This window comes from Bos indicus, chromosome 12, assembly GCF_029378745.1.
Source record: "Bos indicus isolate NIAB-ARS_2022 breed Sahiwal x Tharparkar chromosome 12, NIAB-ARS_B.indTharparkar_mat_pri_1.0, whole genome shotgun sequence".
Taxonomy (NCBI): domain Eukaryota; kingdom Metazoa; phylum Chordata; class Mammalia; order Artiodactyla; family Bovidae; genus Bos; species Bos indicus.
Window position 1 is genome coordinate 18,935,296 of NC_091771.1, and position 19,759 is coordinate 18,955,054.

Consider the following 19,759-nt stretch of genomic DNA (forward strand, 5'->3'; position numbering starts at 1 on the left):
TCTCTGGACCACTGCCCTGAAGCTCTTCAAGGAATGGATGGAGAAATATAAATACATACATATACATGTACCTAGGTCATTATCAATGTGTTTAGTAAGCAGTTCATAAATATTCATCTGCTAAATGAGCTCAGGTCAATGTGATTCATAAGTGTTGCCTATTTACAAAGACTTTCTAGCTCATGTGAGATTAGAAGACATACAGTATAACTGTATAGTTTGCTTGTCTTCCTTCTTTGCAGTGGTGCATACCTCTTCATGATTATGTTCTTGCAATAAATCTTAATATCTAGCTGAATAATGGAGCAAGCTTGGATAGACAGTGGAGTTGTAAGATGATATTCTTCATTTCTAGAGGCGAGTAGCAGCAGTATTAGTTTGCTGATTTGAGTTTCAACTCAAGTATCTGCTCCTATATTTCTTCTCAGTCTCCATGATTCCTTTTTCTTATTCTCATCACTTACATGTTGATGTTTTACAGAAAACCCTTCTCGTTCTACGCATTCTCTCTAATCACATCTCCTTTGTGGCTTCAATCAAGAATTTTTGTATTATTGACTCCAAAATTAATTTGTATAGCTGGACCAGATCTTACTCTGGAACCTACATATCCACTTTACCTACGCTGCTTGAATTTCTCACTTGTTGCTCTACCTTTATTCACTATTGCAAATAATACCAGTATTATACATATGGTTGACCAAATCAGAAACAGAGAAATCAATCTTGACTCCCTTTTCCCACTGCCCCGTGAGTGAGATTTTTAAAAACAAATTAATGACATAATGATAAGATGCTTAAGCCTCTTAAGTGGCTCCCCATTGCCTTCCATGTAAAAATAAGGTTGCTTAGTATGGCACACAAGGCCCTCCTTGTAACAGCCCCTACCTTTCTCTAAAACATCATTTCTCATCCCTTTTGCCTTTTCACATTGTGTTTCTTTTTTTAAGTGTTGAAACCTTTGTCTGAACTGTGCTTTGGGGAATTAAAAGTAGGCTTAGTCTTGTGTAGTACACAATAGGCCAGAGAGTTAACAGGGAAGCAGTGCTCCTCCTGAGGCTGCTGGAGAGCAGCGGCCCTCATTAGCCAGAGGTCCCCTTTGGGTAAGATGACTGCCAGGGAGAGTTGGGACTTTGAAGTCTAAGCCTCTTTTGAAGAATTCCCCACCGTTACTAACTGGGAGGTTCTGGGTTTAAATTTTATGAAGGAAAATGTATTTTTTGGTCAACTTACTGTGCTGTCGGCTCATTAATCCTCCCAGTGGCTTCTCAAGTGACCTGTCTACAGTGCATTTCCTCCTTTGCTTAAGGTCCAATTCATTTTAAGCATTTTATACATTAATGTTATCTATTTTAGAAATAATTTGTGTTTAACATTTTGGGTATTTTTATTACTTTTAAACATGGTGTGAGATTTGACTTTTGTCAGTTTATTTTCATCGCATTTCTCACATTTCTGTTTTCAGCTGTGAAAGGATGGAAATTTTTAATTACAGTGTTAGTTTGCTGAGCATCTGAAATGTTGGTTTATCTATATAACTTTATAAAAGCTTTAAACATTATTTTGCCTCATGTCACTGTGAACAAAAAATATTGCCTGCCACTTCAGAAGATAATGAGTGCTGCCTGCCATCAAGCCAACATCTACATGCAGCCCTAGTGGCACTCCCTGAGGAGAATTCAGAAGGTAGAAAAACTAGATACTGACGTAGATAGTTAAGATGCATATCCGAAGAATAATTTCAGTGAGCCCAGCCTCTTGTATCTCCCTAGACGTAAAAAAGCACTAACATCGTTAAATTGAGACGTCTGTTCTTTGTGATTGGCAGTAATCATTCAGTCTTTAATTGCATGTTTTATTTTTACCTCTCAGCAAAAACTGTTTATTCTGACTCTTCCCTTACCTCTTGGGAGCCGTTTCTCAGAGCTATCTCAGAGGCTGTCTCCCAGACTGTAGTCCTCAGTAGTTCCCCAAATAAAACATAATTTGCAGCTTTTAGATTGTTTTTCTTCAGTCAACATAACTATTAAAAAGTTGATAGCCAAGATATTTTTAAAAGCATCAGTGTTAGATATTTCATTATTTCAACACTTGTTGAGATGTTTCATTCAGAAACCATCCACTCGCATACTTATTGGAGGTTACATCCTTGAAAAAATTTAAATGTATAGTTGTCCATAAGTACGCCCGCTTCCACCCCAGAATGAAATCATTCCTTCTGTTTTCCAGTCAAGAAATAGTTTCACTAACGTTTTCAACACTTTTTTTTTTTTCATTAGCAGAAATAAGGGAGATGCCTAGGTCATCTTCTTTGTTTTTCATTCTTTCTAAAGAGATAGTGACCAAGGACTCCAGTGGTTAGGCCTCCACACTTCCACTGCCAAGGACCCGGGTCCCGTCCCTGGTCAGGGAACTAAGATCGTGTGGCCAAAAGAGAAAAGAAGAAACAGTGACGAAAATCTTTTTCCTGAAGGAAAGTAATAGCCCAATTAAATCTTGATTTTATTTAGAAACCAGGTGGATTTTTAATAGCATGTGCCTTAGAAAATTTACAGTCTATGTCTGTTGAGCTCTTAGGCTATTCACCTGTTTTTTCTTTAGGTGATGCAAAAAGTTTCTGGATGGAGCTGGAAGATGATGGGAAAGTGGATTTCATATTTGAACAAGTGCAAAATGTGCTGCAGTCACTGAAACAAAAGATCAAAGATGGGTCTGCCACAAATAAAGGTATGAAGCAATAAAAACTTTCAACACATTTAATGCTAAATATTACCCACTGGTAATACAGTTTAGTTCTAATTCCAGTATTGCTATTTGTTTTTAAAAGTCAAAATATTTTCTTTTGTTTTCTAAGAACCTAACATCAGTTCTGTTTGCTTTTTTTGTGTATATGCTCTGTTTCTATAAAAACTCATTTTTATACTATGAACACTTGTCGGAGAAGGCAATGGCACCCCACTCCAGTACTCTTGCCTGGAAAATCCCATGGACGGAGGAGCCTGGTAGGCTGCAGTCCATGGGATCGCTAAGAGTTGGACACGACTGAGCGACTTCACTTTCACTTTTCACTTTCATGCATTGGAGAAGGATATGGCAACCCACTCCAGTGTTCTTGCCTGGAGGATCCCACGGATGAGGGAGCCTGGTGGGCTGCCGTCTATGGGGTCACACAGAGTCGGACACGACTGAAGTGACTTAGCATAGCACAGCATGAACACTTGTAAAAGTGGATGAAGATGATTATTTTGAATAATAAATTATGAATAGATAAATAAATCTCTCTTTATTTCAGGCTACTTTTCTCTTCCTCACTTTATCTTTATGCGGGGGTGGAAGGGGTGTATTACAAAACTAGTATGTGCTCCTTGTAGAACATTTGGTACATACAGAAAAATACAACAGATTATCCATCACCCAATCTTTCAGAGACAGCTTAGACATATATGGATATGTTTTGCCTGCTTTAAACAGCATTTGCGTTAGTAGTCTTCAGAGAGCAAACCTTGTATTTTACGTAGGCAGTCAGTTCAGTCATCCAGGTTTTTATTTTTTCTGTTTGTCTTCAGCCCAGGTAGTTGTAGAATATAGACTTTTATATGGAAACTTCCTTCATTCCATCAGAATACATGATTTTCAAGCAAAATTTCCCCCCTCCTATTCTTTGTTTTCCCCAGGATGTTCTTAATTCTTTTTGGATATTCTATGACATTAATCTGTTGTGTGTTTGTCTACAAAATTAATACTGTCTTTCATTTTAATATTCTCATTCCTTCATGAATCTAATATATCTAGGTTTGAATTCACTTCTACCTCTTCCTATCTGATTGACCTGAAGTAAACAGTAAGCTACTAACCTCTAAGCTTCAATTTCTTTGTCTTTATTTATTTTTTTTTAATTTCTTTTTTTTAAATTTCTTTGTCTTTAAAGTAGATACTCATAAAAACCTCTCAGAGGAGTTCCAAAGATTGAATGAGATAAAGTATGTGTCAGTGAATTGCATAGCACAGGAGCTGACATCTTGAATAAAGGTGATGCTGCTGCTGATTGTTTTCATTCTTTTTTCCCTTCCTTAACAGAATACATCCAAGCAATGATTCTAGTAAAAGATGCAATTATAAACCACAATTCAACATTGATAAAGGGTATGTACATTTCTAATCCTAACCTACAATATTCTCTGCTGTTTTCTTGCTTTGAAGCAAGCCAGCCTTAATTATGTTGCATTAAGCAAAGACAGTTTAAGATAAAACTGCAGGATCCATATAGGTAAGTTATGGAAATCATGTGTTCCTAGTCAATGAAAAGTCCTGCCCATCCAGAGATAGGAAATGCACACTCTATTAAACCTCTCAGGAAGAACAAATGTATCTCTTCTTCAAAAAAGCTTCTCCTATAAGAAGCACAAACAGAATCCAAGACTCCAAACCATTGTAAACCTGCTTTGTGTAAAGAACAATGCTAGAAAGATATATTTTGGTATAGATAAATTGATGGAAACTTTTTTCATTTCTAGATTATTATTAGAACATCAGTGTATCAACTTTAAAGGAATTGAACAAAGATGATGTACTAGGATTAGAAAAAGAAAAATTGAGAAGCTATTGTAGGTAAAAAACAAGGTCCTACTGTGTAGTACAGGGATCTGCGTTCAATATGCTATAATAGTCCATATTGGAGAAGAATATGAAGAAGAACATACGTGTGTGTGTGTGTGTGTGTGTGTGTGTATAACTGAGTCACATTGCTATATAACAAACACAACACTGTCTATCAATTATCCTTCAATTTAAAAACTTTTTAATTAAAAAGTTATCAGAATCACTAGCTTATAAATCTTAGACTATCACTAATTTGCTAAAGCGTTGAGGAAGTACATTTTCTAAATTTTAATACTGCTAAATATTTTCAACAGATTGTAATCATTTTAACTGTCATAATTTGGAGCCTTAGAGTTTTAAATCTCTGAAAATATGGTTTAACATCATCAGTTTATTTTTTATTTTTTAAAATATATATTTATTTTAATTGGAGGCTAATTACTTTACAATATTGTTTTGGTTTTGCCATACATCAACGTGAATCTGCCACAGGTGTACACATATTCCCCATCCTGAACCCCCCTCTCACCTCCCTCCCCATACCATCCCTCTGGGTCTTCCCAGTACACCAGCCCCGAGTATCCTGTATCATGCATCGAGCCTGGACTGGCAATTTGTTTCACATATGATATTACACATGTTTCAATGCCATTCTCCCAAATCAGCCCACCCTCGCCCTCTCCCACAGAGTCCAAAAGACTGGTCTCTTTTGCTGTCTCTCATATAGGGTTATGGTTCCCATCTTTCTAAATTCCATATATATGCAGTACTGTATTGGTGTTTTTCTTTTTGGCTTACTTCACTCTGTATAATAGGCTCCAGTTTCATCCACCTTATTAGAACTGATTCAAATTATTCTTTTTAATGGCTGAGTAATACTCCATTGTGTATATGCATCAGTTTATTTTAAAGAAAGGTTTTGTTATTCAGAAATGTTTTCAGTTTCAGTCGCTAATGTAAAGTTTCAGAAGAGAGTACATTCTTTCAAGAAAACAGTCTTTCTCCCAGTGGCCTACAGTAGTACTTAGAATCAACATACCCTTAAGGGGTTAGATTAGTTTTCTAAGAGAGAACCCTATAAGTGCAAGAGGTGGTAAGAAGAAATAATTCTAAACAGCTTTTTTCTTTCTAAATAATCTTCCCCAGTAAAAGAAAGTAAGTTGGGTTTTTGTCTTGGTTCTTTTAAAGTAGTGATTTCATTAGTAGAAATGCAGAGTATTCTGGTTTCATATTTTTATATGTTCATCTGAAGTATAATAAATTTATCAAAATAGAAGTATATGTTTGCTAGTGGTAGAGCTAGCAAATGTTTTTAAAGTAATCAGGGAATTATGTAGTGACATTACTAGCAAATGTAGGGGTTAAACACTTCATAGTAACTTTATTAAACTTTAGGTTTCATATTAGTATTTATTTTAAAAGGAATACTAAGACTGGGAGAAACAAAAGGACTTGGTGTTGAGGTCAAAACAAGCCATCCCAGATCCAGCCTGAACTCCCCAAACCACTAATTTACGTTTGATTTTTCTTTGCTTGTGTATAATTCTATAAATATTTGCTGTGTCCCTATACAATGACCCTATACAGAGTCATTGGAAAAGACTGATGCTGGGAGGGATCGGGGGCAAGAGGAGAAGGGGACGACAGAGGATGAGATGGCTGGATGGCATCACTGACTCGATGGATGTGAGTCTGGGTGAACTCCAGGAGTTGATGATGGACAGGGAGGCCTGGCGTGCTGCGATTCATGGGGTCGCAAAGAGTTGGACACGACTGAGCGACTGATCTGATCTGATTTGATCTGATCCCTATACAAAGAACTGGATACTGTTTTTTTGAAAGAAATTATTTCTCCTTTCTCCTCTTATCTAATGGTTAATATAAAATCTCCATGTTTTTTGGTAAATGTTGTTTCTGACTATGCTTATATACCTTTGTTATATTTGTTATCTGTTAGTATGGCATTATATGGCTCATTCAAAGAAATTTCCTGGGAAAAATCAGAAATTCTTAATTTGAAAAACTTACTTTTTTTTTTAAAGGCTGTGCCATGTGGCATTGGGTTATTACTTCCCCAAGCGGGGATTGAACTTTTGCCCCCTACTACATTGGGAGCACAGAGTCTTAGCCACTGGCCGAAACTTATTTATTAATCAGTTATTGTAGCTCTCTTCATCTATCAGATTTTAAATCTTCTTTTTTTACCTCAGTAACTAAAGAGGGATATTTGCTTTCCAGTTAGCCAAGGATGACCTTGGATTAGGGCTTCCCATGTGGCACTAGTGGTAAAGAACCTGCTTCCCAATGCAGGAAGCATGAGACGCAGGTTCGATCCCTGGGTCAGGAATATCCCCTGGAGTAGAGCATGGCAAATATTCTTGTATTCATCTCCAGTATTCTTGCCTGGAGAATGCCATGGACAGAGGAGCCTGGTGGCCTAAGGTCACAAAAAGCTGGACATGACTGAAGCGACACATGCATCTACACACATGACCCTGGATTATAACTTAAACTATTCTTTTATTTTCTTAAACTTTTTTTTTCTGTTTAATAAGACTGGTCTACACTGAAGGACCAGTGCAAGTTAATAATAAGGCAGGAAGAGAATCACTTTTTTATTAAGGTCTACCACTGCATAGGAAAAAGCATGATTAAAAACAATTTTTTAAAAAACAAACATAGACTGTTCTGCATATTCATTTTTTTTTTTTCCCAAAATAAGAGCAGGAAATCTATGACTTTTTTCCATTAACTGCATAGCTTATTTGTGTAGTGAAGTCATGTTAGAGAGTAAGAATAGGTGAAGTTGGAAAACACAGCGACAAGAACGAACCAGGGACACCCTGGCTCAAGATGAAATTAAGTGCAGAAAGATACAAGGGAGACTAAGAGAACTATGAATGAACAAATGAAAAGACAAAAAGAGCAGCCCAAATACTTTTCCCTCTTCTACAAAAATAGAAAGTAATAGAATAATGAGAAAGCAAGAGAAACGTAAAGGCTTCCTATTTTGCTACCTTAATAGAGTCTCTGAGAGTTACACTATTTTTTCTGTAAAATACAAGCAGAAATAGGGATACTTGATGTTTGCTTTAAAGGATGATTAAAATTCAGATAAAGTTTGGGCCAAATTAGAATTTCTGCAGTAGAAATTTCTTCTATGTCTTATTTTATCCTATCTTATTTTCTTAATATTTTTGAAAATGTTGATACCTAATTTTTGCCTCAATTTTGAAACCTTAATGGTTTCAGATTTAAGGGCTCCTTATATCTCTAGTTAATAGAGTTATTAGTTAGATATTACAGTGACTCATTTTTAACTTGTTCGTAATTTTTTCATGTAGATCATAGATCTGTGACCAAGAACGCAGAAGAAAACAAGTCAAGTTCATTGCCCTCGACATCATATGAAGACTTCTTTCCAAAAGACTGCACCTCTCTGTATGTATAGAAGTTAAATTTATTTATGTTGTTAGTGCTTTTGCTCCCAGAAAGCGATTTACTGTTGCTAATCATTTGACCTAAGAGTAGATAAAGTGAAGTTGCTCAGTCGTGTCTGACTGTTTGCGGACTGTAGCCTACCATGCTCCTCTGTCCGTGGGATTTTCCAGGCAATAGTACTGGAGTGGGTTGCCATTACCTTCTCCAGAGGATCTTCCCGACCCAGGGATCGAACCCACGTCTCCCGAATTGTAAGCAAGATGCTTTACTGTCTGAGCCACCAGGGGAAAATATATTAAAAAAGGATTCTTTCCCATGAAAAGTTTTTTTTAAAAAATCTTCTTTATTTTGTATTGGAGTATAGCCGATTAACAATGCTGTGAAAGTTTCAGGTGGACGGCAAAGGTACTCAGCCATACATATATATGTATCCATTCTCCCCCAAACTCCCTGCCATCCAGGCTTCCATATAACATTAAGCAGAGTTCCCTGTGCTTTACAATAGGTCCTTGTTGGTTATCTATTTTAAATATAGCAGTGTATACCTGTCCATCCCAAACTCTCTAACCATCCATTTCCCCTACCCTTCTGGAAAAGTTTTAAAAGTTGTGTATTTTATGTAGGTTCATAATTCTCTACATAGGTTATTTGTTAAATCTGTAAGTAATAAAATCTTTTAATAAACTTTAGAACTAAGGATACCCCAGATACAATTTTTTCTCTTGAAAATATGCTGAGTTAATCCCTTCATAACAAAGAACTTCTTGAATCATCAGTATTTCATATTCCCCTTCCCCAAAAATAGGAGAAATAAATTGATGACATTTTGTTGAAAAGAATGCCACAGAACCCAGCTTGAAACATAATTTATTTGTTTTAAAGTTCAAAATCAAGTTGAAAAGGGAAATGAAACACTTAGTTTACTGGTTATACAACCCTAGTGGAATTGCTCAGTTGTGTCCGACTCTTTGCAGCCCCACAGACTGTAGCCTACCAGGCTCCTCCATCCATGGAATTTTCCAGGCAAGAGTACTAGAGTGGGTTGCTGTTTCCTTCTCTAGGGGATCTTCCTGACCCAGGAATCAAATCCAGGTCTCCTGCATTGCAGACAGACACTATACCCTCTGAGCCACACCGTAGCTATGTAAATCACTCAAGAGTAAATTAGTCTAGAACAAAACAAAGAACAAAGCTATGAGAGCTTAAGAGAATTTATTTCAGTAAGTACGGAATAAAGCCAAAGGTATATATATCCCAGGTAGACAAATAGTAGTGCTCCTAGCTCAGAATATACTATAATGCTTTATAAGAAAAAGTGGTAGAAAGGAACTTGGCACTTAATAATAAGGAAAGAGTAATTCCAGGCACAGTCTTTAAAAAAGAAGGAAATACTGAATACCAAAGTAAATAAATCAAAAACTTATTAAAATGGACTAGGCTAAGAAGATAGAAGTTAAATGGAAAAACAAAGCAAAATGGAAGAACAAAGCAAAAAATGGATAATAGACTATATTTTTACTATGGAATGTACCCCCAGTATTATTTAAAAACTACTAAGATAGATTGAAGTTATTGAAGGAAAATCATAACCTTACCTCTTTTTTTTTTGTTTCTTCCCTCATTTTTAATGTATTAGGTGCTATTGCATTGTAGTCCATGGATATGATAGATTTGCATTGATCTTTTAGCTGCATTCTCATTCAATATTTTTTACTATCTTTCTGAGAATTTTTAAGATTGAGAACATATAAAAGAGTATAGCAAAAACTATACTAACACCAGCCAGAACTAACAGCTATTAACATTTCATTGTATTTGCTTCCAGTGTCTTTTTTTAAAAGAAAACAAAACACTGTAGTCTCTTTGAGCCATACCTGACTTCTCACCCTGACAAAGTTCTGTTCTCCTCTCTGCCTTTATGAGCAGTCACTGTCATCAGTTATTTCTCTAGTTCATTTTTTTAATATTTACATAGCCATAAGTAATATTTAGTGCTATTACTTATAGTTGTTAAATTTTACGTAAATATTCATATATGTACCTTCTTACTTTACTCAGCATTAGTTTTGAGATCTAATCATGTTGCTTGCTGTGTTATAGATCTGTTTCATTCCCTTTAACTGTTGTTTGGATTTCCATAATGTGAAAATACATTTTATTTATTCATTCCTTTAAGGATGGATAGATCATTCTAAATATTACCTAATGTAAATAGTAGTACAGTGATCAGTTTTACCCCAAACTTTCTTTTAAGAAAGTATTCATTGTGAAAGTTGCTATTAAGGAACCCAAAGGTTTAGTCTGGAATCTATAAGATTACCCAAAATGTAGAAGAAAAGGGCAAATGGTTGAGAAAAAGAAGAGAATGATGAATAGTGTTCTTAAAAAGAAGCCATTACCAGAAAACCAATGATTTTAATGAACACTATAGAAATATTTTCTGGATTATCCATACGTTATAGTGTTTTTTTAGAAAATGTTAAGAGTTTCAAGCTAAGATGATAGAGTTAGGGCCACTGTGCTGCTGCTCATAGCTCTAGTGAAGGAAATCACAATATCTAAACTAGGCTTCAGGATGGTTCCAGCAACTAGAAAATGAAAATACATGTTTTTCATTTAAAAATTTGTTACTTAGGGAATTCCCTGATTGTCCAGTGATTAAGACTCCATGTTCCCAGTACAGGGGACATGGGTTCTTTCCCTGATCGGGGAACTGAGATCTACACTCCATACAGCATGGCCAAAAGAAAAAAAAAGAATTCAATCGAAAGGCAGAATGAGTCTAGAAAATAAGAGAACATTTTTGTGTATTTATAAAAACTTAAAGATATTAAGCTAGTAAGTCAAAGTTAGGTGAAAGGACTCTTTACAGTATTCAGTAAAAGACTCTAGAACAATTGGATATCATTTGGAGAATTTAAGTTAGATATTCATGTTACATCAATATAAACTCCAGATGAAATTGAACTCTCAAACCTAAAAAATTAATTATAAAATTAGAAACCTTAAAATCAGAAAAATAAAAGATTAGATGTCTTTCCATAACATTATTTAACATGGCATTATTCATAAAATCATTTATACTTTATTATAAATACTTAATTCTCTGCCACGAATGTAAGTTCCTTGATCACAGAGCTCTCATCTTTGTTTTCATAGCACCTGGCACGTAGCAGGCATTCAAGAAATCTTTGATGCCCTTGCAGCCCTACCTCCCAGCGTCCAGGGAGGGGAGAAAGGCTGCAGGTGGAGATAATCACCAGTAGCAAGTGATGTAATCTTTCATGCTTAAGCAGTTAAACCAGTATAAAAAGCAACAGGGCTCTTGGAGGTTCCTGGTTGGCAGACACTTTGAGGTGCTGGGAGGGGGGTGCATTTGGAGCGGGCATATGGGAACTCCATGCCCTTTCTTACCTACGTTGCCCCATGCCTCTCTCCCATTTGGCTGTTCCTGAGTGCATCTTTTATTATAAACTGGTAATAGTAGTTAAAGTGCTTTCCTGAAGTCTGTGAGTCTTTCCAGCCCATTAACAAAGAGGAGGAGTTTGTGGGAACTCATGGATTGGTCAGAAGTGTGGTGACCTGGAAATTGCATTTCGCATCTGGATTGGGGGCAGTTTTATGGGACTGAACCCTTTAATTTGTGGAATCTGATGCTGACTCCAGGTAGATAATGCCAGAATTGAACTGAATTATTGGACACTCATTGAAGAAGTGGTGCTAGAAAAAAAATACCATGTATTAGGTGCTCAGAAGAAGATTAAAAAAAAACACTTACATAACTTTCTATAACTGCAAAACATAGATGTTTTATTTCAGGGTCTGGCTTATTTTCATGTTGTCTGAGAAGAAACTAATATAGGAATTAAATATCATCTTAGTGGTTTTTTTTTGAATATGGGGAATTGTGCTATAAATTTGAGGTTCTAATAAATAATTAATTTTAAACAGATCTACAGAAAACCAGGAAATTCCCCCTATGGAAAATAAAGTTGCAGACTTTAGAGAAAAAGAATCTTCTTTCAATTTATCTTACCAAAAGCATCAGTGCTCTGGCTCCTGTCTGATGAAAATGCCATTTACCTTCAAGGGGGAAAACCCTCTGCAGCTACCAATCAAATGCCATTTCCAAAGACGACACGCGAAGACAAACTCTCATTCTTCAGCACTCCACGTGAGTTATAAAACCCCTTGTGGAAGGAGTCTGCGAAACATGGAGGAAGTTTTTCGTTACCTGCTTGAGACAGAGTGTAACTTTCTATTTACAGATAACTTTTCTTTCAATACCTATGCTCAGTTGACTCGGAATTACCCAAAGGAAGAAGAAATTGTTTCTGATGTGGATATTAGCAATGGCGTGGAATCGGTGCCCATTTCTTTCTGTAATGAAATTGACAATAGAAAACTTCCACAGTTTAAGTACAGAAAGACTATGTGGCCACGAGCATATTATCTAAACAGCTTTTCCAACATGTTTACTGATTCATGTGACTGTTCTGAGGGCTGCATAGACATGTGAGTAGAAGAACATGGCATTTCAAAAAAATCTTCTGAATGTAGGGGCACTTGTCAAGAAATGCTGCTGTGTATCAGTTTGTTTGTCTGTCTTATCTAAAACCAGTTCATCAAGAATTGAAAATAGATGCACTCTCTCTTTAGCAATAGGAAGGAAACTCTTCACCTGTTATTTTATTTATTTGGGAATTATTTCTTGCAGAGATAAGTTTTTCCCTTAATCTGTTACTGTAACTCTTAATAGCAATAATTAGAGCTAATGCTGTGTAACTGTGCCAAACATTGTGACAAGTGCTTTCCCTCTATTTTCTTGTTTAGTCCTCACAAAGTCTTATGGAGTAGTTAATATTATTTCCATGTTACAAATGAGGAAGTTGAGAAACCAAATGTAAGGTCAACAAATTTAAGCACTAGGATTTGAACCTATGCTGCTTGCTGCTGCTGCTGCTAAGTCACTTGAGTCATGTCCGACTCTGTGCGACCCCACAGACGGCAGCCCACCAGGCTCCCCCGTCCCTGGGATTATCCAGGCAAGAACACTGGAGTGGGTTGCCATTGCCTTCTCCAGTGCAAGCATGCATGCTAAGTCGCTTCAGTCGTGTCCGACTCTATGCTACCCTGTGGACAACAGCTCACCAGGCTCCTCTGGCCACAGGATTCTCTAGGCAAGAATACTGGAGTGGGTTGCCATTTCCTTCTCCTATGCTCTTAACTGTTATATGTCATGTTTTACTTTTCACATATCTTTTCCTTGCTCCTTTTTTAGACAGTTAATGGTGCCTGTCCTGATCCTAAAATTGACATTCCATAAAAAAATGAAAACATGTTCTAATATATCAAGACTTTGAAAACCATTTTGTTTTAAAGGTGTATAATTTACTGGTATTTGTAGGTTTGCATCGGTAGAACAGAGTTGCATTATATGTACATTTGCTGCTGCTGCTGCTAAGTCGAGTCAGTCGTGCCCGACTCTGTGCCACCCCACAGACGGAAGCCCACCAGGCTCTTCTGTCCCTGGGATTCTCTAGGCAAGAACACCGGAGTGGGTTGCCATTTCCTTCTCCAATGCATGAAAGTGAAAAGTGAAAGTGAAGTCGCTCAGTCGTGCTGACTCTTAGCAGCCCCATGGACTGTAGCCTACCAGGCTCCTCCGTCCATGGGATTTCCTAGGCAATATGTACATTTAACTTAATGCAAATGTAGCTGCCTATACTAGGAAAAAGAAAATGCATGAGAGAGATAAACAGAATTAATTTAAATTGTATAGATAGTAGTTTTTAACCATCCTGTCAGTTAGGAGTGTGAGATGAGGTACATAAATACAGTTTGGCTCAGTTGCTTTAGGTTTTGTCATAGAGGAAACCTCTCACTGTGCCAAGTTTTATTCTGTTTAAATACAGGTTGTTTTTAAGCGTTGCCTCTAACCTGTCTACATCTGGCCAAGCCCAGTCTCCTTCAGTGTAAAGGAAAAAACTAACTGTTGGGTTGGACAGTGTTTACTGAACTTTATGGTTAGTTTAACAAGGTGTTTTTCAAGAATAATTTTGATGGTGTGTGATTTTTGCCTTAGACCATAGAAACTAATCCCCATGTAACGTGCACCACCAGCATACATATGTTCGTTTTTTTGGTCACAAATTACAAGAGAAGTCACAAAATAAGCAAAAGCTGAGGCTCACGGGAATCTGGAATTGGACACAAGCACTGTGGCCAGGGATTCTAATCCTGACGGGAATGGGAATTAAACGTGTCTCATGCATGGTGGAGAGTGGGCACCGAGCTCTCAGGGAAAGGGGGCAGAAACAGGGACCTACCCAAGGCTAGGAGGTTGGCTAATAACAGGGCCTGCAATTGTATAATTGTATTGATAACAACCAGGCTTAGAGCTGTGAAACCCATAGGTCGGATCCAGAGCAGCCAGTGTAGAGGAACACCCAGGAGTAACCTGTACAGAAGTGTAATCTCGCATAGTCAGAGCACACAGAGGCATTTAGGATCATGAAGGCAGCCTAAGTTCCAACAAATGGCAGAGTTCACACCTGAGGAATCAGAGATAAATGTAGAATGTGACTGAAGGAGACTTTAAAATAGGTATGTTTAAAATGTCCAAAGAGATAAAATATTAATATCCATGGAATGAGGAGGTGATTATTTTTAACTATACTGTATAAGTAAAAGAGCCATTTAGAAATACGGGAAATAAAGCATATGGTTATGGAAATAAAAAACTAAGTAGAGGGACTAAGTGGTAGCATTGGTATAGCTGGAGAAACAATCAGTGAATAGCAAAGCAAAACTGAAGAGTTCTCCCAGAATGCAAAGAGATAAAAATATGAGGAGAAAAAACTTAGAGGTTAAAAAATATGAAAGGTCAGTGAGAAATTCCAACATACCTCTGAGAAGAGAGCATCATTCAAAGAGACAATAGCTGAGAATTTTCCAGAACTGAAGAAAGATAGGAGTCCTCAGAGTGAAAAAGCCTACTGTGTACTAGGAAGGGAAAAATCTTAAGATAACTTACATTTAAATATATCATGATGCAACTTTGCAAGTATCTAGGGCAAAGAATAAATATGCTAGCAGATGGAAAAGAGAAAAAATACATTGACAGGGCAGTTTTTATCAAAAATAGAAGACAAAAAGGCATATTAGCTTAAAATGCTGAAGGAAAATAAATATAAAACTAGAATTCTGTAACAAGCCAGTTATATGGTAGGGGGTGGGGGTGTTAAGAGGGTGTTCAAACAATTACACAGCAGTTGAAGATATGCACTCCTGTTTTTCAGCAATAGTATTTTTCTACCTAGAGCATTGTTTTCCAAGCTCTAAGTTTCAGTTCAGTTCAGTTCAGTCGCTCAGTCGTGTCCAACTCTTTGCGACCCCAGCACGCGGCACGCCAGGCCTCCCTGTCCATCACCAACTCCCAGAGTTCACTCAGACTCACATCCATCGAGTCAGTGATGCCATTCAGCCATCTCATCCTCTGTTGTCCCCTTCTCCTCCTGCCCCCAATCCCTCCCAGCATCAGTCTTTTCCAGTGAGTCAACTCTTCGCATGAGGTGGCCAAAGTACTGGAGTTTCAGCTTTAGCATCATTAAGCTCTAAGTTTAGTAGGATGTAAAATCACTTAAAGGGCTGTAACTAGAATCTTAAAAATTAAATTGTACAGGAAGTACCATGTGTACAGGAAGTACAGTGATAAGGTACTTATATGTGACTGCTATTTCTTACTTTACATATACACACATATAAATATGCATGCCTCTTGTAGGATCTTTTCTTAGAAATGTAAGACATTTCTTGCTATGAGTCATAGTCAAAAATATTTGAAAGCTGCTACCCAAAAGATGCTTAGACAGGGGCATAAGAATAAGGATGTTGCAGCATTGTTGTATTGAAAACTAGAAGCAGTTTAATTGTGATTCTAAATGCTGTGGAAAAGTTAAGAAGGTAGATCTCAAAAGCATTATATTGAATGAAAAGACAAGTTGTAGGATAATAGCTATGGTAATTTTTTAAAACAATACATTGTATTGTTTGTGGGTAAATATATATGCAAAAGTATAAAGGATGCCTCACCAAACCTCTTAAGAGCTTAGTTTTATCTTTTTTTTTTTTTAAAGAAGATCATTTATACAGTATATATGTTGTAAATTATAGTTGACCTTTGAACAATGCAGGGGTTAGGGGTGCCAGCCCTCGAAAACACAACATGTAACATAATTGGCCCTTCACATAAGTGGTTCCGCATCCATAATTCCACATCCAAGTTTTCATCCAACTGTAGATGAGGTAGTACTGTGTTATTTACTATTGAAAAATATCCACATATAAGTGGACCTGTGTAGTTCAAACCCGTGCTAATCAAGGGTCAGCTGTATATACATCGGAGAAAGGACTAGACAAAACGATGACAGCTGATTCTGTCTGGTCAAAATGAGTGTTTGTTATTGTTTGTGTTGTCTGTACTTTGTAAACTTTGCAAACAAACTTATATTGAAAAAGCAACAATAGATTTCTACATCTGTAAATAGAATTCAAGTCAGTCAATATATTGCTTATTTTTTCTGTTGCAAACGGTAGTTACCACTCTGACATGTATTGTATATATACAGAAAAATACTGAAATGAATCATAGACGAAACAATCTAAGTCACTTGCCGTTTAACACAGGAGATGAGAGTCAGAGATTTTTAACCAGTAGTCACACATCAGGTTTGTAACTGAGACGCCCAGGTTCTTTACGCCTATAGAGTGTTAAGTCCCTGTCATGTTAGATAGTCATCTCAGTAGTTAGAGAGGAAATTTGTTTTTAGGTTTTCATGTTTACTGCTTAGCAGTGCTATGAAAAATAGCCGGATGCATGGCATCAGTCTCCTCAATCTATTTTTATGTCATTGGAGACAGAGATAATATAAAACATACACAAAACTATGTAAGTTCTTCTGAGCTTGACATGTTTAAGTTTATCCATTGTAGGAGGGCAGACCTGGGAAAATTCTCACAATGAAGCTTCTGCTGAATAGGAAATGAAAGGAATTCATTTTGAAATGTTAAAACTCATAGTTAACTATTTCATGAGCAAGTCGAGGTACAGGGCAGTTTATAATTATTTATGAACTTCTGGTAAATGTTGTCTTTCAAAGAGGTGTATTTTATTTAGGGAAGAAGTCTCGACTGTCCATGCGCCAAACAACTGTTTTAAATACAATTATAGTCTTTATACTTTTGTCAAGAGAGTCTCTTAACTTGATGCTTTTTTATTCTGACTTCTCCATACATTGTCTTCCTCCTAGAACAAAATGTGCATGTCTTCAACTGACAGCAAGGAATGCCAAGACTTGCCCCTTGTCAAATAATAAAATAACCACTGGATATAAATATAAAAGACTAGAGAGACAGATACCTACTGGGTAAGATACGCTGTGGATTTGTTGCAGGGTGTTTATATCTTTGAAGGAGGGTGCTTTATCATTGTGGCCTATTTAGTCTTATAAATATTGTTGATGTGAGAGTTGGACTATAAAGAAAGTTGACTGCCGAAGAATTGATGCTTTTGAACTGTGGTGCTGAAGAAGACTCTTGAGAGTCCCTTGGACTGCAAGGAGATCCAACCAGTCCATCCTAAATGAGATCAGTCCTGGGTGTTCATTGGAAGGACTGATGTTGAAGCTGAAACTCCAATACTTTGGCTACCTGATGCGAAGCGCTGACTCATTTGAAAAGACCCTGATGCTGGGAAAGATTGAGGGCAGGAGAAGAAGGAGACTACAGAGGATGAGATGGTTGGATGACATCACCAACTCGATGGACATGGGTTTGGGTGAACTCCGGGAGTTGGTGATGGACAGGGAGGCCTGGCGTGCTGCGATTCATAGGGTCGCAAAAAGTCGGACATGACTGAGCGACTGAACTGAACTGAATGCTTAATTTCTTATTTGTTGTTCTTGTTCAGTTGCTAAGTTGTTCCCGACTCTGCAACTCCATGGACTGCAGCACACTAGGCTCCCCTGTCCTTCACTGTCTCCCTGAGTTTGCTCAAATTCATATCCATTGAGTCGGTGATGCCATCCAACCATCTCAACCTCTGCTGCCCCCTTCTCCTTTTGCTTTCAGTCTTTCTCAGCGTCAGGATCTTTTCCATTGAGTTGGCTCTTTGCATTAGGTGGCCAAAGTATTGGAGCTTCAACTTCAGCATCAGTCCTCCCATTGAATATTGAGGGTTGATTTCCTTTAGGATTTGACTGGTTTGATCTCCTTGCAGTCCGAAGGACTCTCAAGTCTTCTCCAACACCACAATTCAAAGGCATCAATTCTTTGCCACAGTTCAAAAGCATCGGTTCTTCAGCCCTCAGCCTTCTTTATGGTCCACCTCTCACATCCATTCATGACTACTGGAAAAACCATAGCTTTGACTATACAGACTTCGTCGGCAGAGTGATGTCTGCTTTTTGATACACTGTCTAGGTTTTTCACAGCTTTCCTTTGAGGGAGAAAGTATCTTTTAATTTCATGACTGCAGTCACTGTCCACAGTGGTTTTGGAGCCCAAGAAAATAAAGCCTGTCAGTGTTGCCACTTTTTCCTCATCTGTTTGTCATGAAGTGATGGGACCAGATGCCATGATCTTTGTTGGGTTTTGAGTTTCAAGAGAGCTTTTTTTACTCTCCTCTTTCACCCTCATCAGGAGGCTCTTTAATTCCTCTTCGCTTTCTGCTTTTAAAGTTGTATCATCTGCATATCTGAGGTGGTTGGTATTTCACCTGGCATTCTTAATTCCTGCTGGTGACTCATCCAGCCTGACACTTCTCATGATATACTTCGCATATAAGTTAAATAAGCAGGGTGAAAATATACAGCCTTGATGTATTCCTTTCCCAATTTGAAACCAGTCCATTGTTCCATATCTGGTTCTAACTGTTGCTTCTTGATCTGCATACAGGTTTCTCAGGAGACAGGTTAGGTGATCTGGTATTCGCATCTCTTTAAGAATTTTCCACAGTTTGTCGTGATCCACACAGTCAAAGGCTTTGGTACAGTCAGTGAAGCAGAAGTAGATGTTTTTCTGGAATTCTCTTGCTTTCCGACAACAGATGTTGGCAATTTGATCTCTGGTTCCTCTGCCTTTTCTAAATCCAGCTTATACATCTGAAAGTTCTTGGTTCCTGTACTGCTGAAGCCTGACTTGAAGGATTTTGAGCGTTACCTTACTAGCATGTGAAACGAGTACATTTGTACAGTAGTTTGAACATTCTTTCGTATTGGCCTTCTTTGGGATTGGAATGAAAGCGGACCTTTTCTAGTCCTGTGGCACTGGCAAGTTTCCAAATTTGCTGACATATTAAGTGCAGCACTTTAACAGCATCATCTTTTAGGATTTTAAATAGTTCAGCTGGAATTAATTTCTTATACCAAAAATCTAAATTAAAGAATTTTTTTTAAAGCCTGTATATCATTTTTGGAAATGGAAGTCAGAGTGCACACAGGTAACATGCAGACTGTACTTGACACTCATCTGCTTTTCCTCTGACTCTTACCCCTGTTGGGTTAGCTTACTTTGGGTAGACATTTCCCCATTAAGACATACACTGTGCAGAGGTCATCTGAGAATTGGGAATTTTCGTCTTTTCAAGGTGGTTATTGCTAAAAGACAAACAGAAAAGTATTCTTACTAGATTTTCCCTTCTTAGACATTGGGAGACATT

General features: G+C 37.4%; 1 protein-coding gene across 15 annotated transcripts in view; it reads left to right on the forward strand.

Moving 5' to 3' along the window:
* The window catches only part of SETDB2 (SET domain bifurcated histone lysine methyltransferase 2), a 77,212-nt gene that overhangs the window by 7,983 nt on the left and 49,470 nt on the right, over positions 1–19,759 (forward strand). For 14 of the 15 annotated variants that reach the window (XR_011569696.1, XR_011569695.1, XR_011569694.1 and 11 more), the window contains 5 exons: positions 2,602–2,727; positions 4,078–4,143; positions 7,944–8,040; positions 11,992–12,555; positions 17,352–17,468. Coding sequence is in view for 6 of the 15 variants with exons in the window: in XM_070800105.1 (XP_070656206.1) it covers positions 2,602–2,727; positions 4,078–4,143; positions 7,944–8,040; positions 11,992–12,555; positions 17,352–17,468 (970 nt within the window). In the remaining 9 variants the exon portion in view is untranslated. Of the gene's footprint in view, positions 1–1,465; positions 1,687–2,601; positions 2,728–4,077; positions 4,144–7,943; positions 8,041–11,991; positions 12,556–17,351; positions 17,469–19,759 lie in introns of all 15 variants that reach the window. The other variant, XR_011569701.1, reaches the window with a different exon arrangement.